The sequence below is a fragment of the Mustela nigripes genome, chromosome 13, assembly GCF_022355385.1.
Source record: "Mustela nigripes isolate SB6536 chromosome 13, MUSNIG.SB6536, whole genome shotgun sequence".
In the NCBI taxonomy this organism is placed as follows: Eukaryota; Metazoa; Chordata; class Mammalia; order Carnivora; family Mustelidae; genus Mustela; species Mustela nigripes.
Genome location: NC_081569.1, coordinates 68,528,406 through 68,554,430, shown reverse-complemented (window position 1 = coordinate 68,554,430; position 26,025 = coordinate 68,528,406). Strand labels below are relative to the sequence as shown.

The following is a 26,025-nucleotide window of genomic DNA, read 5'->3' as shown; positions in this document are numbered from 1 at the left end:
TCCAATTATAAATAAGCAGAACTATCAGAAAATGCCAGGCAAGCCAACCTGGTATCAGAGGACATCTTTCCAAACTGAGCTTGCTTATTTACAAATGTTACAAAAAACTATACCAATTTTGCCAGTCAATTTTATTATCTGTATTAATTTTGTTACATTTTTAAAAACCTAGTCCAAGGTTGCACTTCATGTTTCTATATTGCTTTTATTGAAAAGTCAGTAAAGAAAATACAGAGTATAGATCTTTTTAATAAGTTGATTTTGAAAGTTTTTTTTAACAACTACATTTACATACATGGTTAAGGATTAGATTATAGTGCCTGAGGTCCCTGAGGATTAGGAAAGAAAAGTCCCTGAGGATTAGGAAAGAAAAGGCATGTGATAATTTAGGGGGTGGAAGCTGTGAATTCAGTAGGGTACAGGTGCCAGGGCAAGAGGCTTTCCCCACCATCCATTCTGCTGAGGCTGCCTCCGTTCTCTTTCCCCACAGCTCCAACCTCTCACACCCAGAATTTCTAAACCGCTAGAAGAAAAGGGACCTAAATATATCTTCCATGCTTCTCCTTGCTCTCCCTCATTTAAATGGTGACTATAATCAACTCTTCAACAACATTCATGTGTTTTACGTGGGAAAGTGTTTGATAAATGTGTTGCCTGTCTCAACTGGGCTTTTGTCTCCGCCCCCCAAAGTGGTACAAACATGTAACTATCTTAATCTCGGGGATATGTTTGGCAAATACAGGACCTCAGAATTGATTTTTTGGGGACTTGAGATGACTCATAGAGTCCTGGCAGGATTGGGCTTTATAAGCTGTCTCCGTTTCTTAAGACAGTTGTCAGCTGAAAGCCTCAGCTCTTGTGGTATTCTTGTCTGGCGAGGTCAGAGACCCCATTTGGGTATGATCCTGCTGTCTGCTTCCTTTTCCAAAAAACACTAAAGCTTTTAGAATCACTTTACAAAAATAGGAACATTTATCTTGCTGGTCTTTCTTCTAATTCTTGATAAAGAAGGGAAAATGTGCATCACAGTACTGAAAATCACTCATCTAAAAAAAAATCTTTGACAATCTTCACAAAGACATTAGGTAGGTACTTTTTTCTAAGTAATTTTATGTGAAAAACACAATGAAAACATGTAAGCAGTTTCTTCTTCCTTCTGCCTTCATCCCAAATGTAAAAAAAAATTTATATAGGTGTATGGATGAGCAGAGCTGAAGTGACTGAAAAAAGTTTAACTGGTAATTCCTCTAGAGTAGTCTATAGCAAATGTATTCTTGATTTTATTTTCAGAGAATCATTTGACCTTAAGTTCCTTCCATTTATTTGGTTTTAGTAGAAATATTTGTTACACAGTATTTCCAAAATTTCATGTGTCATTCTGAAATTATTTTACAGTCAGTTCAAGGTGTCAGCCAGGTTACACTGTCCTCAAACTAGCAGGTATTCTCACAATGACTTGTGGGGTCACTTTTAATTTTTTCACTTTTAACAGTGAACAGTGAACACGGCCTGGAATCACATCCTAGAATGAGCATCGGGAATATCTTCCTTTGGTGATAGAGTTTCCACTGCCATGAAGGGCAGTTCATATTGGGAAATAGAAATAGTGGAAGATTCAGAGAAAGCGTTTATCAGATTGACCCTGAGTCAAATGATTAGGCTTTTCTTGTCACCCTGACCATATCCTTAGGAACATGGATATTAAACCAGTGCATTGCTCTAAAAGGAATGCCCAGTTCCATGGAGTGCTCCCTTGTCTCTCTAAGATATATTTACTTATTGGGGCGCCTGGGTGGCTCAGTGGGTTAAAGCCTCTGCCTTCGGCTCAGGTCATGATCTCAGGGTCCTCAGATGGAGCCCCGCATCAGACTCTCTGCTCCACAGGGAGCCTGCTTCCTCCTCTCTGCCTGCCTCTCTGCCTACTTTTGATCTCTGTCAAATAAATAAATAAAATCTTTAAAAATATATATTATTTAAGGGCGCCTGGGTGGCTCAGTGGGTTAAGCCGCTGCCTTCGGCTCAGGTCATGATCCCAGGGTCCTGGGATCGAGCCCCACATCGGGCTGTCTGCTCTGCAGGGAGCCTGCTTCCTCTTCTCTCTCTCTCTGCCTGCCTCTCTGCCTACTTGTGATCTCGAGCTGTCAAATAAATAAAATCTTTAAAAAAAAAAAAAAAATATATATATATATATATATATATATATTATTTATTTGAGAGAGAGCCTGCATGAATGGGAGGAACTGGAGAGGGAGAAGCCGACTCCCCACAGAGCTCGGAGTCAGACGTGGGGCTCCATCCCAGGACCCCAGGATCATGACCTGAGCCACAGGCAGACACCTAACCCACTTGACCACCCAGGCGTCCCCTCCCTGTTTTTTCTAAAAAGTGGGAATCCTTTGGCCAAATTAGTAAATATTGAGGGCAAGTTGAAATTTTGCATTTCCTGACATTTTTTATTTATGCCTAGGTGATGGACCATCTGGACTATGCAACAAATGAAGAAAACCCTGTGACTGCTGGGGAACAGATTGTTCAACAATAATATTATGTAGAGCTGCAATAATGTGTCAGTTGATTTTCTACGAATAGAGTTTGACTTTTTAAATTGACTTTTGAATTGACAATCTTAATGAATCTTCAGTGATATGCTTGCAAATATATATTTTTAAAAGCTGGTACTGACAATTACATCAAATAATTGAAACACATTTGCTTTTAACTATGTTAAAGTTGTGCCTTCACATTAAATAAAAGCATATGGTCTGTGTAATTTTGAAGATCTGTTATATACAGTATATTTTTCTAAAGAACTGTCTTGACCCACCCTATACTTTCTTACTGAAATGTTTCTTTCAACTCCTAGTAATAGATAAAAGTACTTCTGTCAGAGAGAGTTTCTGAACAGATTTTACTGTCAAGAATTATGCAGATTTTATTCTCTGTAGAAATAACTGCCTAAGACCATGTTAGAAAGCAGTTCAGTGATGAAATTTTGGACCTTTTCACTGCAGAGGTTAGAAAAATATAATTGGGGAATATATATAAATGGGTATTTTTGTAACATAAGTTTTTTTTAAGTCCCAGTCTTTTTTAAACTTGAAAATCTAAATTACTTTAGTCTGCCTATGTATTATATTAAAATATTTTTCAGATATAAAGAAACATAATATATAGAACTAGTCATTAAAAGGACACAGAAACTGAAATCTGCAGTTTTCAGTGGTCTGTTTTTCTTGAAGAGGTAGTTTAAATTTCTTCACTAACATTCAGTTTTGTCATGGTATTCCTTATCTCTGAAATTTTGTTCTGTTGATGTTCAGGCTTGAAATTTTTAAAAAGTATTTATCAACTTCTGTGTTAACACGGGTGGCTCATTGTGTGAGTACAGCAGCCCTAACAGTCTCTCCTCACCCCCTCAACCACCACCTTTTTTTTTCCTAATTCCCACTTCCTTCCCCTATAAGAAACCAATGTTAATCTTTTAATATTTTGATGAAGGATGGTTTAATATGCAAAGTGTGCTTCAGAGGAAAGAAATGGAGACAAATAGGAGACTGGATTAGTCCCAATTTACTGACAATACAAGAATCTGAGTAAATTATTTTAGCTCAAAACCCTTGTATCTCAACTTTCATATCTGCAAAATGAGTAAGTTAGACCAACTAATCACTCTGGTAACTTCCAACTTGAAAAATATCTTTCTCATTCTTTGCTGAATCTCAGTGTGACCTTGAATATTATCCTGGAAGTCGAGGTTGAAGTATCTTTCCACTATCTTTTGTTTTAAGAAATTCCCAAATGATGAGTGATTTCAACAGCAGCAGGATTTTGCATTTCTCTGTAAGTAATGTACAAGATTGTGAATAAGTCTGTGATCTTTCATTCTAAGGCAATTTCAGCTGATTAAAAGATAAAGCTAATGCCTTTTAAAAATGGATTTAATTTTTGATGTTTGTAGTAAACTTAATATTTGAGGGAGTTAGATGTTTAATTTTGTTTCATTAACTTTTGCTAAATAAACTATAGATAGAGAAGCTCCCTGAGAGTCTGCCCCTCTTTCCTCTTAGTGTACTTATGGGTCCTTTGGTTTATGGCAAAATGACGGTAAGTATCTGTCAAGTAAGAGTTAATTTTGCCTCCATAATACCAAGTTTGGATTTTTTCCAAAGAATCTAATTTATTTGGCAAACTCTGATAGAACAGATTAAGTGCCATTTTAAAGCTCCAACTATATTTTCATTTATAATATCAATAAAATGTTTGCCAAAATACAGTTTTTTTAGTAAAATTATCTGTACTCATCCCAACTTTATGATATTTAAAAGCCTCAACCACATTTTATGTAGAATATTAAAGAAAATCTTACATCTAGAAATGTGAAATCTTAGTTCTTTGATAGAGTCTACTTTATCCAACCATAAGTTATCAGAGGTAAAACTTTATTCTAGTTTGCTATTAAGATGTTATCGATTAAATGAAAATAAGAAACAAGTGAAATTCCACAGGTTTCTCCATTCTCAGTGTCAACTTTATTTGTATTCAAAGAATACTTCTAGCAACCTAGCTGAAAATATTTTGAGAAATTATAGTAAAGTGCAGAAATATTTTGTTTTGGAAATCAAAATGAACAAAAGGTGAGGGAGATGGAGGTTTGGCTTTAAAAGGCTGTGTCATTTCTTCCCCTCTCATCCCCCCACCACCTATCACTTGAAGGGGAAGAGAGTTGTTTTTTTCCTAAGCATGCCTTTAAATGAGTGAGAGATATAGTATTATTACTTACTGCAAAAAAAATAATTTATTACTTTTTAGAAAGTGTCAATAAATATTTTGTAGTTTATCAAACAAAGAACTAAATAATCTCAAATAGAAATAGAGGTGATTTTTACTTCTCTTTAGGTCAGCAAAGGTAAATACGAACTTTTTGGTGAAAGACCGTGGTATTCTGATACACTCTATTTTCTTCCAGCTTGTAGATTTTTAGATTAGCAGTACCTTAGTAGAATCTGTGATTTACTTTTGAAGGAAGAGAATTTTAACCCATGCACTGTTGGCATTTATAGATTTTAGTTTCATGACCATAGAGGTTTTTGTAAAATGGTACATTTAAAGTAAATACTCAAAATGAGCTTTCCAGTTTTACTTTGCTCTTTCAATTTCTCCCATAGGTATAATCAAACATTTCCACATTTGACCGAAAAATACTTGAACTAATTTTATGTAAGCTTGGTTTCTAGAATTTCGATCTGATTATCTGGCTCAGCCAATGAGATTTCAAAAACAGGAATTGCATTTCAGACCAGTGGAATGCACTAGTGTGAAAGGGTTTATGTTTTCCCATTAATAAGGAAAAAAGTTAAATGATGCCAAATAACCAATTCTGCAGTTTAAAATTTTTATTTTCAGTGCTCTCTTCACCTGAGGACAATCCTAAAGGGGGGGGGGGGGTTAGGATAATGTAAATAAAATCAAAATACTGAATATAAATCACTTTTTGCTTCCTAGAAGAAAGATACTCTGTAAATTCAAGTGACCTGAATCAAATTACTCAACCTTTTGGAATTGGAAAGAAAATGTGTAGTACTCACGGTTTGGGATGCTGAAATTTCAGAGTAAACAAAATGATTCATAGAGTAATGTACAGGCCATATGATCATAAACACCATGTTTATATATTTCCTTGTTTAATGTTGCCATATTTGAGGACAACTTTACATCTATAAGTGTTCATTGGCGGGAAAGTTACTTTTAAATCCAATTTTTATAACAGTCCTCCATTATTGCAATTGAGACAACTATGAGAAAAAAATACAGAATATTTATGTCATCGTATGTTTCTTTGATTAAGATAAAAAATATTGTAAACTTCTATTCCTTTGGAATATGGATTTTTATGGTCTCTAAAGTTTATCTGGTTAGCCTGCAGAATTTCCTAGTAGAACAAATCTGTGTCAAGTTTTTGCCCATTTTATACCTGTTGTATTTTGTTCTAATGAGAACCTTTTTAAAAATACATATGATTGAATTTTTACTTCTTAGAAGATGGTTTGAGTGTGGAATTTTTTTTAACATTTTGATATGTCAGTTGGTATAAATTAATAATTTTGTAACACTACTAGGCTTTATTTTTTTTATGGAACATGATTTAAAATTTAAAATTTTTTGAAGTGTTAATTTAGCAGTGCTTTAAAACTTCATTATGTGCCAATACTGATAAGAAAAAGTTTTTTTAATGTATTGAATTCACTGTGGTATTCAATAAATTATATTTTAAAATAAAATTTTAATTCGTTTTATTTTTCATGGTGAAATACAATTGGAAATGAACTTAAAAGTATACAAGATCATGTTCACATAGAATATAAATTGTAATAGTCTTCAGGAAATTGTGTAGTTAATTTAAGTCTGACAGATTATCCGTGAAACCTAGATTCTAGAAGTGTCATTTACTGGAAATTTATACTGATACATAATACCGCTTCCTAAATATTTATTGAATGCATGGACTTTTTTTTAAACCAAGAAATGTTACCTGTTACAGTGAATACTCCTGGCATCTGCAGCCTTGCTGCTGTTCTCACAAATTCCTAAGACCCCAGCTGCCATTGTACTGCCCTTTTAACAAGCTTTACAGCTCCTCTTTATCATGCAAACATGTGAGACCCAGTACCTCAAACTCACCTGGAAGCCTGGTTGAACTCCAGATTGTTAGGCTCCAGTCCCAGATTTTCTAATTCAAGTCTGGGGTGGAAGCCAACCAAAAATTTCCATTTCTCACAACTTCCCAGGTGACATTGGTATTGCTGGCCTGGGGGCCACACCTTGAGAGCTACTGGTCTAGGGGGAAATAGAGTATAATAGTTGCATCAAGGGCCCACCATGAGGTTTGTTTTCTTAAGTTGAAAATGATGATTCTGTGTTTGCGTGTTTGTCCAGCCACGTTCGGTTTACACAGGTACAATAGTGAATGTACTGAGGACTGTGATTTAGCCAAGCAAGGTCAAGAAACTTGAAGATGAACAAGGGAATTTAGGATGTATGTCGAAGCAGGTGAATATAACTTACTAACGAAACTTAAGCTGGGAAAGGAAGGACATGAAGATTTGAGGGGTGATGGAATGATAGTGAAAAGGTGTGGGGATAAATGCATTTTAGGTCCCCATATTGTTGAGTGACTGTTGGGTTTAGAACATCAGAAGTTGGGATAGATGAGCAGTGGTGATCAGAGTGGACTGTTAGATTTTGAAATTATGAGGAATTGTCATTACTGGTAATGACAAAGTCATTGTAGGCTTCTCAGATAAAATACAGGATGCCAATTTAAATTTGATTTTCAGGCAAATAAGGGTCATTTTTTAGTGTAAATGTATTCCAAGGTATACTTAGAGCATACATATTTTGTATATGTATATTTTCTTGATAGCTTATTCCCAGTATGGGTCTATTTTCATCCATTATACTGATCACCCAATGAGTCCTTTCAGTCTAGTAATCTCTATCCTTCAATTTCAAAAAATATTTTAAAATTATTTCATTATTATCTCCCTTTCATTTTTTTCTGTTCTTTCTTTCTGGAAGCCTTGATATTTTGATGATCCTCTATTTGTCTTCTCTTTCCTCTCAAATATTCCACCTCTTATTTTTGCCCTGTTAATCTAGAAGATACCCTTAACATTATTTTCTGATCTTTTATTGCATTTTTTTTTCATTTCTCTTAGCATGTTTTTAATTTCCAAGAGCACTTTTTTGCTCTCTGACAGTTTTGTTTTTGACAGTTTATTTTTTATAGCATCCTATTGCAGTTTCATTGATGCTGTATATTCTCTTAACTCTGAAAATAGTAATGACAGGGCTTTTGTTTGCTTGTTATTGAAACTCATCTATAACCACTGCTTTCTTCCAGTTCCATTCTTATGTGTTGTATCTTACAAGCTTTCTTCAGAGGATAGGATATTTTCAGTTTTCTGTCGATGTTTAAGAGTGAAAAACTAAAAACCCAATTGGATACCCTGAGCACATAAGTGGGGCTTAAAGAATGTTTTTATTATTTATTTATTTATTTATTTATTTATTTATTTATTTATTTATTTTGAGCAAGATAGAGCAAGTAAGCAGGGAGTCCAATGTGGGGCTCCATCCCAGGACCCTGGGATCATGACCTGAGCCCAAAGCAGATGCTTAAGTGACTGAGCCACCCAGGTACCCGAAAGTGGATTCTTACATGAAAGGTACATTCTAGGATGATCTGGCTCTGCTGCTGGGAAAGCCTGATGCTAGTATCTTCAAGTGCCTTCTTGTGGGATGATCAGATTCCTTAAAAAAATCTCTCCTAATCTCTTGGAGTCATGTAGTTGGAGAAAGTGTTGACAGTCTTATCATTCTGTATGTAAACATTCACTCAAATACCATTTTCAGTGTATTACCTATGCATGCCCTCAACCGTGACTGGATCCTGCAAGCCAGAGACCTGTTTTACTCTCTCCAAGGATGAAAACTACACTTTTCTGTCAGTCAGGAAGGGACACTTGCCCACCTGCATGAAGTAGAGGAAGAGATCTGGCTCTTTGTGGATTAGAAAATAGCCATGTTATTTTCATCCCAAAAGAAATAACCGGTTTAGCCAATGATGATCAGTGTATGAAACCATTAGGTAGAAGGAAAGTTTAAACTGGCAGCACCTGAAATCATTGGTAAATCTTACAATTACTAAAAGTGGGACAACCAGACATTGCAGGCCTTTCAACATGATACAGTGTGAAGCACAAAGCACCATGAACTGTTCTTGCAAAAAAGGATAACCTGGAATCTGATCAAATCTAGAGCATGAACTTCCACCCACAGGCAATATGGAGGATTAAGAAACGAGTTAAAGAAAGCTCAAGGGAGCAAACTTGCAAATAAAGAATATGCAACATTATAAAGGACAACTGAATTGGTTCTCATAATAAATCAATAGCATAGGGGGAAAGTGAGGAAGGAAGGGCTGCTCTAAATTAAAAGAAACTTCTATGACATGATATCCAAATCCCTTTTGTAGACCTTTGTTTGGATCCTGATTCAACAAACCGACTAAACAAGACATTGGTGGGTGCCTCGGTAGCCCAGTTGTTAAGCTTCTGCCTTCGGCTCCAGTCATGATCCCAAGGGATCAAGCCCCTCACTGGGCTCCCTGCTCAGCGGGAAATCCGCTTCTCTCTCCCGCACCCCCTGCTTGTGCTCCCTCTCTAATCTCTCTCTGTCAAATAAATAAATAAATAAAATTCGTTAAAAATAACTAAATGAGATGTTATTGACCCAACTAGGAAAATTTGGTTATGAACCAGATAAAAGACAATACCAAATAATTACTATTTATTTTTTTAGATGTGATAATGGCATGATGTCCACTTTTTAAAACAGGTGTATGTCAAAATAAAGAGCAAAATGATACGATGTGTATGATTTCCTTTAAAGTAAATCAGCTTCAGCTAAGAAAATAAGAAAAAAGATAAAGCAAATGCAGTAAAATCTTGTTAATCATTGAATATGGGTGATGGGTATTTGTTTCAACTCTTGTGTATACACGAAATCCCCACTACCTGCATGAAATTATTTATTAAAATTTTTCATTTTTCGGGTGCCTGGGTGGCTCAATGGGTTAAGCCTCTGCCTTCAGCTCGGGTCATGGTCTCAGGGTCCTGGGATCGAGGCCCGCATCCGGCTCTCTGCTCAGCAGGGAGCTTGCTTCCCCCTCCCCTCTCTTGACTACCTCTCTGCCTACTTGTCATCTCTTTCTCTATGTGTCAAATAAATACGTAAAACTTAAAAAAAAAATTTCATTTTTTATTTGAGAACTGTTGTTTTGTGTAGCGTTGCAAAGGAACAAAATTAGGTGTGTGTACAATTTCCTTTCATGGGTATCTCTCCTTACATTTTTATCCTTCAGCTATATGTTTGTAATCGTTCAGTATTAAGCATATACATTCTATTTAAATCTTTTTCAAAGCACAGAGTCAATCCAAGTAATAGCTGGTTTTTTGGTTATTTTATGTTTTTATGTATTTCAGTTTTCCTTAAGGTGTTATGTATACTGTAATGGCTTGTATGATCTTGAGGTATATTAAGTTAGCTACCAGCATGTTATTCTTTTGAGATTTTCATGAAACAAGATGAAGATCTCCTAAGAATAGTGAGGCAGGTATATACACATACACGTACTCACACACGTAAATGAACATATATACTTACAGTAATTCCATTTTAATGCCATTTAACTTCCATTGTAGGACCTTCCTTAGATAACCTTATAATGTTAAAATCTTAATAAATCTTTATTAAGTTAGGAGATATGTGTTAGCGATGTTGATATATAACAAAGATATCCAATACCAGAAGAAAAGATCTTTTTATGAGATCCCTTGTTTTCAATTTTTAAAAAATATGTGTTTGTTTAGTTTTGAGAGACAGATAAAACATGCAAGGCAGGGGTAGGGGTAGGGGATTGGGGAGGAGGGAGAGAATTCCAAGCCGTCTCCATGCTCAACCCTAACATGGGGCTCAATCTCATGACCCTGAGGTTATGACCTGAGCTAAAATCAAGTATCAGACACTCCACTGAACGAGTCACCCAGGCACCCCTCCTTGTTTTCAATTTTTGCCAATAACCTATGTAAAGAAAACCTTTTTTAGCGAACGAGGTTATCAAAACAAAAGGTTTCAAATTAGATGATCAAATTTAAATGGACTTATCTTTTTTTTTTAAGATTTTATTTATTTGACAGAGAGAGAGTGATCACAAGCAGGCAGAGAGGCAGGCAGAGAGAGAGGGGGAAGCCGGCTCCCTGCTGAGCAGAGAACCTAATGCGGGGCTCAATCCCAGAACCCCAAGATCACAACCTGAGCTGAAAGCAGAGGTTCAACCCACTGAGCCACCCAGGCACCCCTAAAGACTTATCTTTTTATAGGTCTTACTACTTGGGCTTGCTCAGAAACATTGATATGTCTATGCAACTTAACAATTCATAATTAGAACCACCAATTAATAATTTTAAAATTGACCCTGCAAATTATATATGCAGCACAGTCTCATGATCTCTAAAATCCAAAATCACCAACATCTACAACCTGATTATTCATCCCTCAGTTTTATGTGATTAAGTCTCTGCCTGAGACTGAAATTCAGAGATTAGTTTTTTACATAAACTTCACAAGTTTTGTTTGTTTGTTTTTACTTTTTCAGTAAGCAGTTGAATCAAATGATTTAAGGATAGCTACAACATCAAAATTAGTTTTAGGAAATTATCACTGTTCATCATAGTTGGATACATTTAGTCTCAGACCCCTCTAAACTCTCCTCAGCCAAAGTCATCCATTCATTGTAGACTCACATACACTTCAGCGAAGTTCGTGTAGTCCCAGCAATAACATTCTTCATCATCACAAAGGTTTTGTCTGAGTCAAAGGGGCATTTCTCCCTATGGCTACTAGTAATTGGTTCTAGCTTCTGCCCAAATACAGTCACTTGGGTCAGAGTTTCAAAACTTAGGAATAATTTTTTTTTTCCTTTAAAAACAAACTAGGGCCGGGGCACCTGGATGGCTCAGTGGGTTAAAGACTGCCTTCAGCTTGAGTCATGATCCTGGGATCCTGGGATCAAGCCCCGCATCAGACTCTCTGCTCAGTGAGGAGCCCGCTTCCTCCTCTCTCTCTGCCTGCTTCTCTGCGTACTTGTGATCTCTGTCTGTCAAATAAATGAATAAAATCTTAAATGTATATATATATATAATATATATATATATATATATATTATATATATATATATATATATATATATATATATTTATATATATATATATATAAAAAGACAAACTAGGGCCAAAGAAAAGTTATCAAAAAATGTTTTTTATTTGTGTATTACATAACTAATTTGCATATTTGCATGTAATAAGGTTGAAGAGGCCCAATTTTCATCCTGTCAGTAATTCAAGAACTATTTATTGACTACCAATGATATGCCAGGCACTGTACTAAGCTATCAGGGTTAGAAATTAATATTTGAAATATTCCAGATATTTTTGGTTGCCGCCATTTTATAAGCTTTCCCCTTGCAAACCAGGTTAATTCTTTTGAAAGAATGACTCAGGAAGAAAATCCATTAATCCTCTCTCCTAAGTACAGCAAAATTTGTTGGAATTGGTTTAATCACTCTTTGCTTATATAAACAAAGGATTTTTCCAAACATTTATAAGTGTCTAATTTAGGTGACAGGGAAATTTTACATAAAATAAACATTGCATATATTGACTTTCTTTTTAGTTGTTTTGATGCTTTAATCGATTTTAATTATTTACATGTTGCCAACGTTCTAAGTTGTTCCTCTTCAGTTATGAGATGCATCGTCTCTTTCTCAGTTCCCTGGGGACTTTTATTGGTGGCAAATCCATTCAGGGAGAAGTCAAATCATGATTAGTGTGGAAACAATCATATAAACCAGCTACCTGGGCCTAGTAAAGAAAACAAAGATCCTGAATTAGCTGGTTAAATAGTTTGAGGGAAAGATTTTGTGAAAAGACTGAATCATATGCAATCTGTTGTTCTCTACTATTAGTGACCAGTTTCTCAGTTTTTTGTTTTTGTTTTTACTGTCATAAGGGGCAATACAGAATAAGGGTTAAGGGAATTAGAATCTGGAATTAGGCTGTCTTGGTTGTAACCCTGACTGTGCCCCATGTGTCAGTTTTGTCCTCTGTACAGGAAGAATGGTAATAATGGCACCTGGGTGGCTCAGTGGGTTAAAGCCTCTGCCTTCGGCTCAGGTCATGATCTCAGGGTCCTGGGATTGAGTCCCACATCGGGCTCTCTGCTCAGCGGGGAGCCTGCTTCCTTCTCTCTCCCTGCCTACTGTGATCTCTGTCTGTCAAATAAATAAATAAAATCTTTTTTAAAAATGGTAAAAAAAACCATAATAATAATAGTACTTAGCTGATAGAGTTGAGAGGACTTAATACATGTTAAGTGAGTAGAACAACACTAGGCAAGTAGAAACCATTCAACTAACGCTAGCTAGTTATTCACGTAGGGAGGTAAGGACACCGATGCTTTCCAATTGTTTAACTGTAAACGTGCTTTACTCATCTGAATATAATAAACCTCTGTATTTGTGTGGATGTCAAGGTTTGTGAAACACGTATTAAAGAATTGTGGGAAGTCATAAAACTTGACTGATGTCACTTGAATGGTACTTTTAGGTGCTTCATTTTTTTAAGATTTTACTCTAAAGTAAAATATTTGGGGCGCCTGGGTGGCTCAGTGGGTTAAAGCCTCTGCCTTCAGCCCAGGTCATGATCCCAGGGTCCTAGAATCGAGCCCCAAATCGGGCTCTCTGCTTGGCAGGGAGCCTGCTTCCTCCTCTTTCTCTGCCTACTTGTGATCTCTGTCAAATAAACAAATAAAATCTTTTAAAAAATTAAAAAATAAAGTAAAATATTTATTTTCAGTATTTGAAATATTTGAAAAATTATATAAGATAAAATAAAAAATTCATCTTATGAAAATATTTCATTTTTAAGGGGGAGGGGCAAAGAGAGAGGGAGAGAAGTAGGCTACCTGCTAACAGGGAATCTTAGGCAGGGCTTTATCCCCCGGTCCTGAGAACGTGACCGGAGCTGAAATCAGGAGTCAGATGCTTATCTAACTGAGCCACCCAGGCACCCCTGCTCACTTCACATATAATACGACTTACAGTAAACTCAGAATATTCTAAAAATATTTTTTCTAGGTTAAAATTAAGCCTCTTTATTATTAAATACCCTAAGACCTCAAAAAATCTACTAATATTTAAAATGGTTGTTTTGCATATTTCCCTATTGCAGCTATTTGAGTTTATATCAATCAAATGTGCTTCTAAAAGTTTCTAAAGGCAAATGCAACACCAAGTGTTGTATATATATATTTGTTAAAAAATTTAAATCATAAAAACGAAGAAAAAATTTTCTTTATTACTATAGCTATGTAGTTAAGTCTTGAATGGGGTTAGTATTTTTTTTTTTTTAAGATTTTATTTATTTATTTGACAGAGATCACAAGTAGGCAGAGAGGCAGGCAGAAAGAGAGGAGGAAGCAGGCTCCCCACTGAGCAGAAAGTCCAATGCAGGGAGCTTGCTTCCTCCTCTCTCCATCCCAGGACCCTGAGATCATGACCTGAGCTGAAGGCAGAGGCCTAACCCACTGAGCCACCCAAGTGCCCCAAACTGGAGTAGTATTAGGTCAGCCCTCAACTTTGTTCTTCTCCTTTAATATTGTGTTGGTGATTATCAGTATTTTGCCTCTCTATACAAACTTTAGAATCAGTTTGTTGGTATCCACAAAATCACTTGCTGAGTTTTTGAATGAAACTGTCTTGAATTTATAGTTCAAGTTGAGAAGAACTGATATCTAGACAATATTGATTCCTTCCTATTCATGTAGACAGAACATCTTTCCATTTACTTAGAGTTTCTTTGATTTTTTTCCTCAGAGTTTTGTAGTTTTCCTTGTATATATTTTGTTAGATTTACACCTAAGTGTTTCATTTTTGGGGTACTAATGTAAATGGTACTGTGTTTTAATTTCAAATTTCAATTATTCATTTCTCATACACTTTTATCAGGATAAAAATTTTTTTCCCTTGAAAATCTTTTGTTGCCCACACTGTTGTAATTATCTACAACAAAATTGTGTTTATATCACTAGATTGAAGCATTAAGATGGAAGACAGATCCTATTAGTCGGGATTCTGCAGAGAATGATTCTGCATAACATATATATATATATATATATATATATATATTTGGCTCATGCAATTATAAGGTTTGAGAAATCCCTCTATTTGCTGTTTGCAGGACAGGAAAGCCAGTGGTATAGTTCTTAGAACCAGAGGCCTGATGGTGTACTTGCAGTCAAGAACACGGGAAGACTGGTGTCCCAGCTCATCCAGCAGGCAAAGAACAAATTCCCTCTTTCTCTGTCTTTTTGTTCTATTTGGGTCCTCAGTAGATTGGAGAACAATCTGCTTTATTCAGTAACCCAACTCAAGTGCGAACCTCATGCAGAAACACCTTCACAGACACTCCAGAAATCATGTTCAATCTCCATGTCCATGTTAAGTTGGTCCCTAAATTTAACCATCATAGGGGTAATCGGAATTAGTGGTCCTCACACTGAGATATAGCTACATGCCCATGGTGATAAATGAGGACATTCCAAGGGATATGGATAATATTAAGGGAATTGATGTTTAAGAAATTGATTTCATAAGAGTAATTTTATTTCATATTTCTCTTACTTTCATCTTCTTTTTGTCTTTCTTATTTCCACCTTCATAGAGGCTATCTCATAGTTGTTCTACATACCATGTGCACTGGAGAACTGGACACTTAGAACCTAAGGCCAATGTAGTCAATCAGGTTTAGAACAAAACCTTTAAAGAAAGAAGTACAAACAGTAGCACAAGGACTGAGCCATGTAGGGAAGTGACCTAGCTCACACTGTGTGCTCCACAGGAGATGTTCAACAAATGTGAGGAGTAAATGGATGACTGATTAATTAAGCAGTAGACTATGAGAACACTGATTTCCATATTCTGCTCCACTTCTCGTAACCCTTTACTGTGTAGGAACAGCACTTTGTCTTAATGTGACAAAACTCTGCATGCCTGAATCAAAGGTTGGAGTTACATCTTTAGAATCTGGCATCGCAGAGAGGTTTTTTTTTTTTTTTTCTTCAACAAATATTGAATGATTCCTACGTAAGTGTCATTGAGGTGGGATACTGGTGAAAAAATGGGTAAGGTTAGGATCCTCGAATGTTTAGTGGCAGGAAATGAGGGGATTGTAAGTAAGTAAGCTGGTAATTAGAGTACAGGGAGAGAAATGCTGTGATGGGGATATACAGTATATAGTGGGAGCATACGGAGGGAGCACCTAAACCAGACTGGGTGTTCTCTGTGGAGGAAATAAAGAATTCTTGAAAGAAGGAATTTACAAGTTGAGGCCTGATAATGGCCATTTGGAGAGGACAGGAAGTAGGCTAGAAGTAACTAGAGATAAAACTGGAAAAATAAGATGAGATTAAATACTAAAGTAGCTGGACCTGTTAATGAGAGCATTAAGAGCCCTTGAAGGGTTGAAAGTACAGAAAAGAGCTAAGGATCATTCTCACTAAAGGAATTCTGAGAACGAGACAGTTTAGCTTTATTACTGGAATCCCAGCACCTTATCATTTTAAGAGAGTTGATATGACGTGATTATGTCGGGAAGAATTGGAAAGGTATATATAGAAGTTCAGTAATGTGTTCTAGATCAAGAGAACACATTACTGAACTTCTATATATACCTTTCCAATTCTTCCCACAATATTCAATTCTTATTCTGGTGCCCTCAAGCTTTTCAGATATTCCCCCCAACTGGTGGTTAGATCCTACCACTGCGTAGTGCCTTATTTAGGCTACATTTTAATCAGTTAGATATTGCTGCATAACTGATTACTTGAAGGAACAATAAACACACCACTACTCATAGTTCCCAAGAGTCAGGAGCTTGGGAGTAGCTTAGCAGTGACTCTGTCTCTGGGTGTTTTGTGAGGTTACAAGATGTCAGTTGGGGCTGCAGTCATCTGACATCTGGGGTTGAAGGACACACTTTTAGGAGGGCTTACCCATACGGGTGGCAAATTGGTGCTGGCTGTTGGCAGGTTTCATCTCCTTGCCACTTGTACATCTTTTTTTTTTTTTTTAAAGATTATTTATTTGACAGAGAGAGATCACAAGTAGGCAGAGAGGCAGGCAGAGAGAGAGGAGGAAGCAGGCTCCCCGCTGAGCAGAGAGCCCAATGCGGGACTCGATCCCAGGACCCTGAGATCATGACCTGAGCCAAAGGCAGCGGCTTAACCCTCTGAGCCACCCAGGCGCCCGCCACTTGTACATCTTTATAAACAGCCTAAGTGTCCTCCTGGCATGGCACCTGACTTCCCCCAGAGTATTCTAAAAGAGCAAGGTGGGGACCAAAGCGTCTTTCATGACCAAGCCTTAGAAGTCTGACACATTGTCATGTTCACAATATCCCACTGGTTAGACAGGTCAGCCCTATTCAATGTGGGAGATCACACAAGGGGGAGAATACCAGAAAGAGAGGAACGTGAAGGGCCCTATTGGAGGTTGGCTAACACAGCAGTGATAACATTTATCTTCATTATGAGGTCGGCTTGTAGCTAACTCTGTTCCACTAGATCAATGTTTCTCTTTTTTTCATTATCACTCCACTATGCAGTCTTTTCAGATATTTTTTCCTAATTGTACCTCCCCTCATGAAATTGTAATTTTATTTGTGTACTATATGTATATCTGTGCTTTGTATATAAATAGAGTGGTGTTTTTCACACACGCACACGCACACACACCCCCAAGAATCAATTTTCACTTCCTTAAAGTAAGGGATATCACCCCCTTTGATGTTGAGAATGCCACACTCGACTGAGAGCTGAAAATCCCAGAGTGGCTGCCTCTAGTTTTCTTCCAGGGAAAGAGCTGGGGCAAGGGTGGGTGGAGGGGGTGGCGAACTCCCTACAGCCCCCACACACTCTCCCAAGGCAAAAACATTTCTCCCTGCTCAGCAGGGAGTCTGTTTCTCCCTCTGTCTCTCCCTCCTCTCATACTCCCTCTCCCCACCCCTATAAATAAATATATATTTTTTAAAGTCTTTTTCCTGTCTTTCCTAGAAGATGCCTGTCATTCCTTGGAATTCAGTTCTCTTGGTTGCCTACCATGACCTCAGTTCTCTGATGAGTTTTGAAAATTATAGTTTTGCCGGTTGTCTGGCTTTTTTTCTTGTTAGAATGGGAGTGACATTCTCTTGTGGGTTTCTACCTCCTAGGAGGAAGTGGAACTCTTCTTTTTCAGTTTTATGCAAATAATCAAAAGGGTTTCCACGCACTAAACGTCCTGAGAGTGATTCCTACTGTCTTCTAAGGCAACATTTGTAGCTTACAGTGCCTCATGGATTTCCTCATTTCTTCATAGTTTGCGTTGTTTGCAGTCATGTGTGTAGCTGACATTTACTGAGCCCTTACTATGTTCTAGCACTGTTCGACATACATTAGTTCATTTCAAACACCCCTGACTCCTCTTTTCTCTCATGCCCACATCCTGTCAGGTAATCCTTTGGCTCTATCTTCAAAATATAACCCATTCCTCTAAAACTAAAAGTGGACTCCTGAAGGGTCTAACAATTGCATTTATCTCAGAGAAATGAAGAGTTATTTTTTTAAAGGTTTTATTTATTTATTTGAGAGAGAAAGAGAGAATGAGAGAGAAAGAGAGCATGAGAAGAGAGAGGTCGGCAGAAGCCACAGCCTCCTTGCCCAGTAGGGAGCCCGATGCGGGACTCAATCCCAGGACTCCAAGATTACAACCTGAGCCAAAGGCAGTCACCCAACCAACTGAGCCACCCAGCCGCCCTGAAGAGTTATTTTTATGGAGGAACTTATACACGAAGGTTCAGAGCAACTTTTGTTTGTAGTGGTCCAGACTGTCCACATGCCCTTCAAAAGACGAGTGGACAAATTGTGGTGATGAAGGATAGTTGGAAGAAAGGCAGGCAGGGACAAGGGGGGCACTGCCCTAAGAGGAAACCACCCTTAAGAGGATTTTTCAGCACCCTGGGAGGAGCCCTCCCCTCTTTCCCACATGGTAGATAGATGACAAAAACCTGATTGGATGACAGGCACAGGGAGGGTTAATCACATTAAAACATCCCTGTAGGGGCACCTGGGTGGCTCAGTGGGTTAAGCCTCTGCCTTCGGCTCACATCAGGATGCAGGGTCCTGGGATCCAGCCCTGAATCGGGCTCTCTGCTTAGCAGGGAGCCTGCTCCCCACCCCCCCACCTTCCTGCCTCTGTGCCTACTTGTGATTGATCTCTCTCTGTCAAATAAATAAACAAAATCTTTAAAAAATAAAACAACAGGGGCCCCTGACTGTCTCAGTGGATTAAGCCGCTGCCTTCGGCTCAGGTCATGATCTCGGGGTCCTGGGATCGAGTCCCGCATCGGGCTCTCTGCTCAGCAGGGAGCCTGCTTCCCTCTCTCTCTCTGCCTGCCTCTCCGTCTACTTGTGATTTCTCTCTGTCAAATAAATAAATAAAATCTTTAAAAAATAATAATAAAATAAAACAACAAAAGACAGTCCTGTAATGAGCACATAAAAACCCTAGACTTAGAACCTCCAGTGGCAACCCTCTGTGGTCTCCTCCCTTTTTGGGAGCTTTATATTCTAGCATTCAATAAACTTTACTATTGCGCAATAAATGTTGCTTTGCTGCTCACTACCCTGTCTGGTTTACCCCTTCATTTTTTGAAGCGGGGTGACCAAGAACCGTGGGCACTGAAGGAAAAGAAATCCTATAACTTTGGTACATCCAGATCACGGGGACTGTTCAATAATGAAGAAGAAATTGCTGGTGTAAGCAACAACTTGGATGAACCTCCAGGGAATTATGCTTAGTGAGGCTAACCACAGGGGGATGCACACTGTATGATTCCATTTATATAACAATTGTGAATAACATAATTATGGAGCTAGAATTACAGACTGCAGGGTGTTAGGTTAGGTGTGGGATGGGAGGGGTGTGGCTATCAAGGGGTAACATGAGGGATCTCATGGTAATAGTGTAAGTATCTTGATTGCTTCCGTGGTTACTCCAGGCTACACACTGACAAAGTTGTATAGAGCTACACACAAACATATACACAAATGAATGAATATATAACTAGTGAAATTTAAGTAAACTCTGCAGATTGTGTCAGTGTCAGTTTTCTGTTTTTGTTTTTTTTTTAAAGATTTTATTTATTTATTTGACAGAGAGAGATTACAAGTAGGCAGAGAGGCAGGCAGAGAGAGAGAGGAGGAAGCAGGCTCCCTGCTGAGCAGAGAGCCCGATGTGGGACTCAATCCCAGGACCCCGAGATCATGACCTGAGACAAAGGCAGCGGCTTAACCCACTGAGCCACCCAGGCACCCCAGTTTTCTGGTTTTGATATTGTGCTGTGGTTAAATGAGATGTTGAGGGGGTGGAAGGGGAAGAGATACTGGGGAAGCTTATTTGTACTTCCTTGTGTATTTCTTTGCAAACCTCCTGTAATTCTACAATTATCTTACAGTAAATTCTAAATACACAAAGAAGAAAATCTAAGAATTGGTGCAGTGCCATGCTTTCTCACCCTCCCCCCCTTTTTTTAGAAGATTTTGTTTATTTATTTGAGAGAAAGCCAGAGAGAGAGCAAGTGCATTAGTGGGGTGAGGGGCAGAGGGGAAGCAGACACTCCTACTGAGCAGGGACCATGACCTGGGGCTCAATCCCGGGACCCAGCTGAAGGCAGAAGCCTAGCCCATAAAGCCACTTAGGCGCCCTACTTTTTCATTTTTTTTTTTTAAAGATTTTATTTATTTTATTTGACAGAGAGCGAGATCACAAGTAGGCAGAGAGGCAGGCAGAGACAGAGGGGGAAGCAGGCTCCCCAATGAGCAGAGAGCCTGATGCGGGGCTTGATCCCAGGACCCTGAGATCATGACCTGAGCCGAAGGCAGCGGCTTAATCCACTGAGCCACCCAGGTGCCCCTACTTTTTCATTTTTTAAAAAAGATCACATATAACACTTCACTTACTACTTTAAACAAACTGTAGCAGTAAATGTTTCTTGAATTGTTGCAAATAATTAGGGGAAGGATAGGGAGGAGAATGAGTATGTGATCCAGTAAGAGTGGGAAATAGTGATGTCATTGACCAAAATGGAAACAGAGCCCCTGTGGAAAAAAGGGAGACAGAGAGAGCATTTAATGAACATTTTCTGAAACACTGAATGTATCCATCTTGTTCATCCCTGAACATTAAAGAGGGCTGTTTCTAACATAGTCTTAGGAACTCAGTACTTTTTTTTTAATGAATAAATTCATTCCCCAAATTGATTTTTTAATTAATAAATTCACGGAAAGTCAGCATGTGTGAACTTCAGGGCTTCTGATAACTTGTGAATTAAAAACTTTCATTAGTTCAATTAAAAAATAATTATATTCCTCATTTTTTTTAAGATTTTATTTATTTATTTGACAGACAAAGATCACAAGTAGGCAGAGAGGCAGGCAGAGAGACAGAGGAGGAAGCAGGCTCCCTGCTGAACAGAGAGCACAATGTGGGGCTCCATCCCAGGACCCTGAGATCACAACCTGAGCCGAAGGCAGAGGATTTAACCACTGAGCCACCCAGGCACCCCAAGAATAATTATATTCCTCATTTCTAACTCTAAACTAAATGCTCCAAGGGGTACCTGGGTGGCTCAGTCAATTACATGTCTGACTCTGGATTTCAGCTCAGGTCATGATCTCTGGTGGGGTTGTGAGATTGAGCCCTGCATCTGGGCTGGGCATGGAGCCTGCTTAAGATTCTGTCTCCTGTCCCTACCTGCTCCTGCTCTCGCTCTTTCTCACAAATAAATAAATCTTTTAAAAAAACCCACAAAAAACTAAATGCTCCTATTAGCAAGAGTTTGGGAGATCAAGTGCCATGGAGCTATTCTTACTACCTTTCTACATCATCCAAACAAGGGGTGAAGCACTTGTGGGTACAAAAAAGGCCAGAGTCACAAAGACTCAGGAAAACAAAGCACTCTTATCTCATTGTATTTTGATCTTCCGATTTGTCTCCACCTTCTAGACTACAAACTCCCTTAAGGCAAGAAATGTGTAGGCCCAGCTGAGATCTAGAAAATAAACCTTTATTGAAGGGACCCGTAAATTAGACAAAATTCCTGCCCCAAGGCGTTGATAATCTAGTAGGAAAGGAATGACACATATAATAGAACATTTTTGTTTTAACCTCGGTCCTGCTGGACCTGCCAGATGGGGAAGGAATACAGAATACTTGAAGACTGTTCATAAGCATGGCCCAAGCTTGTCAGGTAAAGCAATGCGCAGATTAGTTTTGTTGGAGAGAAGATCCTATTTCACTGAACTGTGGGTCATAACATTACGCCCAAAGAAGCCAGAACAACAACAAAAAGTACACACTGTATGATTCCATTATATAAATCCCTGAAATATGCAAACTAATCTATATTGACAGAAGGCAGATCAGTGACTGCTAAGGGATGGGAATGGGGAGGAACAGGATGGAGCGATTATGAAGGAAGGGACGAAACTGGGGGGTGATGAACACGTTCACTATCTTGATCATGGTGATTTCGGGAGTGTATACCCATGTCGACACTTGTGAAATTGCACATTTAAATATGTAACGGTTCTTGTACATCAGTTATTCCTCGATAAAGTTGTGTTTAAAAAAGGGCTGCGATAGAACCAGGTAATAGAGGGTCAGACTGACAAACTTCTTCCTTGGGAGCAGAAAGCTCTTATGCGGAAAAACAAGTTAGTAACCTAACGCTGTTAGTCAAACCCGGGCTTAGCGAAGGAAAACAACAAGCAGAGAGGCTGTTATGAGGCCCGGGAACAATCCGCAGCCTTTTGGTTAGGGCAGGTGGTGTATGCGTTGTTTGTGGGGGACATCTCTGGAAGGAAAGGTTGGAGCCCACAGTTAAATGTGGGAGAATTTTTTTCTGGCAGAAACAGAGGAAGTTGGAGGAAGAACGTGATCTGGGGTGAGAAGATGATGTGGCACTTTGGACGAGCAGAGAAGAGGCTGGGAAACGCCGCAGGACAGCGTAGGCAGGGGCCAGGCCCAGTTGGTGTAGCGGACGGCGGCCAGGCCCGGCTAGCGGAGATGAGACCACGCCGGAACTGCAGGCTGGATCCCAGAGGCCCGGAAACTTCAGCCTTCACTATAGCTCCCTCGAGTTCCATTCCCGGGGGGGTGGGGGGGAGGACACATGTCGGTGCGAGGCCCGCCCAGGTAGCCAATGGAGACCCTGAGTAATCACCCGACCCTCCACGGGAAACCCGGAGCGGTAGGCGGAGGCGCCCGTGCCCGGCGCGTGCGCGCGGCACGGAGGGAGGCGGCCTGGATGGGAGGGAGCGCGCGCCCTTCACGTGACCCAGCCCGCGGGCGGCGACGCACACGACGCGCCCCTCACGTGGTCTGTCTCCAGGCCCGTCGCCGGCGGAGGCGGGCGCGGGCGCGTCCCTGTGGCCAGTCACCCGGAGGAGTTGGTCGCACAATTATGAAAGACTCAGCTTCTGCTGCTAGCGCCGGAGCTGAGTTAGTTCTGAGAAGGTTTCCCTGGGCTGTCCTTGTCCGGCGGCCTCTGCTGCCGCCTTCGGAGACGCTTCCCAATAGATGGCTACAGGCCGCGGAGGAGGAGGAGGTGGAGTTGCTGCCCTTCCGGAGTCCGCCCCGTGAGGAGAATGGTACTGGACCCACGCAGGCCCCGGCGGGGGAATGGCCCTGAGGGGTGGCTGGCAGGGAAGGGGGTTGGACCTGACTGGCAAGTGTGCGTCCGGAGCCGTGCTTTCTGGGGCGAAGGAGCCCGGAATTGCCTTGAGGCTTCCGGACTTGCCCTGGCGGGACGGGAGTGCGGTTCGTTCGGGGGTGAGGGGCAGGAAGCAGGTAGCAAATCTGGCACGACAGCTGGCCGCGGGAATGCCCCGAGCCGGGACCTGGCTCCAGCGAGGGGCCCCTCGAGGCGGCAGAGGCGCGAGCCAGGGAGTACCTGCTAGAGCCGAGCGGCCGCAGCGCGCCAGACGCAGCGCTCAGCCTCCAAGCTCCGCATCTCCCGGGAGCGCGTTCCTCCTGGCGCCAGTTGCTGGCAGATAAGGGAGCCAAATGCTGTGCTCAAGTTCGGCTTGGAAAGGGAAGGAGGGCTGGGAGGAAACACAAAAGGGATAGAGGACGCGGGATTGGAGCTGTGCCGTATTTGCTTGCGCAGCGGATACTCCACAGGTACGTTTTCCGTCTGGAGCCAAAGAGGAGGGATTTGACGATATTGGTGGCAGATCTGGTTTCCAGTTTTCCTTAGCAAGAATTAAGGATTTTTATTGGGACGTTGCTGTGGGTACCGAGGCGACGTGTTACTGGTATTTATGTCGAACTTTCTCATCCGTTGCCCTAGAGAGGGGTTTTAAACCTACCATATACAGTGGAGATGGATTCGGTGCATTGCAGCTTTTGATGGAGCTTTTTGTTGTTATTGTTAAGGCCAGGAATCCGATTGGAAGTTTACAAAGAAAGTAATTGAGATCAGGAACTTGAAGAGCAAAGTGCTTTTCTGGTCAGTACTTGATAGGTTTCATGCAAACGTCTCTCCCTCTGCTGGAGTCTGGCAGGGTTTACTTTTCTCCAGAAGTTAATTCAAGTGCCATACAAAAGTGAAACCACGAATATTGTTATACTCTGAATAAGTAGTGCACCTTACACTATTTTCCACCTTCTATGGTAATGTAAAGTCAACAAAAGCGTCATTTTACTTTTTTCCTTAATTTAAAAAAAAGGGTTACTGACACCAGATTTTTAAATTAATTAAATGGGTGTTAAGAGAATCTATTTTGGAGGGAAAAGTTGAACCATAGTGCCTTTTTTTTTTTTTAAGATTTTATTTATTTATTTGACAGACAGATCACAGATCACAAGTAGGCAGAGAGGCAGGCAGAGAGAGAGGCGGAAGCAGGCTCCCCGCTGAGCAGAGAGCCCGATGTGGGGCTCGATCCCAGGACCCTGAGACCATGACCTGAGACAAAGGCAGAGGCTTAACCCACTGAGCCACCCAGGCGCCCCCCATAGTGCCTTTTTAATGGAAAAAGCAAACCGTTAATACTGACTCTTCAGTTATGTGTATAGATTTTTTTTTGATGGTAAATAGGATAAATCTGAGCACACCCATTTCACTATTTTGAAAAACGTTTTTAGATACTTTAGAAAATGGAAATCAAGATGATTCATCATCTTCAAACCAGATAGCTTTATTTCTAATGACTTTCTAGTGAAAGTCTATAATTTCTTAGTCTTACCTCAGATGCTCTCCTTAAATTCAGCCTCTTAATGTCTTTTTCATACCTGCCTTGAAACCCAACCTTCAAAAATTAAGATGCGGTGTGAATTTCTCCTGTTTCTGCTGTCTTTTCATTTATGTCCAGGCTTTTTTGGTGGCAGATGCCCCTCTCCCCCCAACTTAAGTTTATATACATAAGTTGTGCACTGTCTGTGGCACATAATATTAACTCAGTGTTGATTGTACATGCATACAATCCTGTTGATTCTCCAGGGAGAAATTCTCATTGTAAAATTTGAAATTGAGGGTCATTGCTTGAGTCCTGACTCCTGCTGTGTAGTTTTTCCCCCCTTCTTTACAATTTCCAATTAAACCATAGTGGAAACTTAAAACTGAAAACTGAGGTTGTCCAATAATGATAATTTGTTGAGCCTCCTCAAATTTTAGTCAAAGTGTGACCTAAAAGTTCAATGAAGTGTGTCCTATCTACACTACAGATCTTATTGTAAACTATTAAAGTATTTGATTCTGGGAGCCACCTGGGTGGCTCAGCTGGTTAAGCATCTGACTTGGTTTTGGCTCAGGGTCCTGGGATCGAACCCTGTGTCAGGCTCCCCACTCAGTGGAGAGTCTGCTTGTCTCCTTCTCTCTGTCCTTCCCCCAGCTTGAGCACTTGGCACGCTAGATCTTTCTCTCTCCCTCAAATCAGAATAAATCTTCAAAAAAATAAAGTATTTGCTTCTGGTAATCAGTTTTTTCTTTGACACTAAAAGAAAGCATACAAAATTTTCCTGCATTAAAAAAAAAAAAAAATTTAAGCAGCCAGCCAACCAAAAAAACACAAAACAAAACAAACAAGATACCAAAAACAAAGTTAAAAACTGGAGTGGAATCAAGTTTTATACAAAATTGCCCACCATGGCTACAGAAATATTTGTTTTTAGTATTTGGTAATTGGTTATTTAGTGTTTAATATATTCTTTTTTAAAAGATGTTATTTATTTGTCAAAGAGGGAGAGAGCACAAATGGGAAGCAGCAGATAAAAGGAGAAGTAGGCTCCCCACAGAGCAAGGAGCCTGAAACTCA

At 39.6% G+C, this 26,025-nt stretch overlaps 2 protein-coding genes across 3 annotated transcripts in view; both read left to right on the top strand.

Moving 5' to 3' along the window:
- The window catches only part of SPPL2A (signal peptide peptidase like 2A), a 51,934-nt gene extending 47,896 nt beyond the window's left edge, over window positions 1–4,038 (top strand). For both annotated transcript variants that reach the window (XM_059372818.1, XM_059372817.1), the window contains one exon: window positions 2,468–4,038. In XM_059372818.1, coding sequence (XP_059228801.1) covers window positions 2,468–2,542 — 75 coding nt within the window. In that variant the 3' untranslated portion in view covers window positions 2,543–4,038. The remainder of the gene's footprint in view (window positions 1–2,467) is intronic.
- A 19,239-nt stretch (window positions 4,039–23,277) lies between these two features.
- Window positions 23,278–26,025, top strand: part of TRPM7 (transient receptor potential cation channel subfamily M member 7) — a 111,484-nt gene continuing 108,736 nt past the window's right edge. The window contains exon 1 of the mRNA XM_059372816.1: window positions 23,278–23,361. Within this exon, the coding sequence (XP_059228799.1) occupies window positions 23,359–23,361 (3 nt within the window). The 5' untranslated portion in view covers window positions 23,278–23,358. The remainder of the gene's footprint in view (window positions 23,362–26,025) is intronic.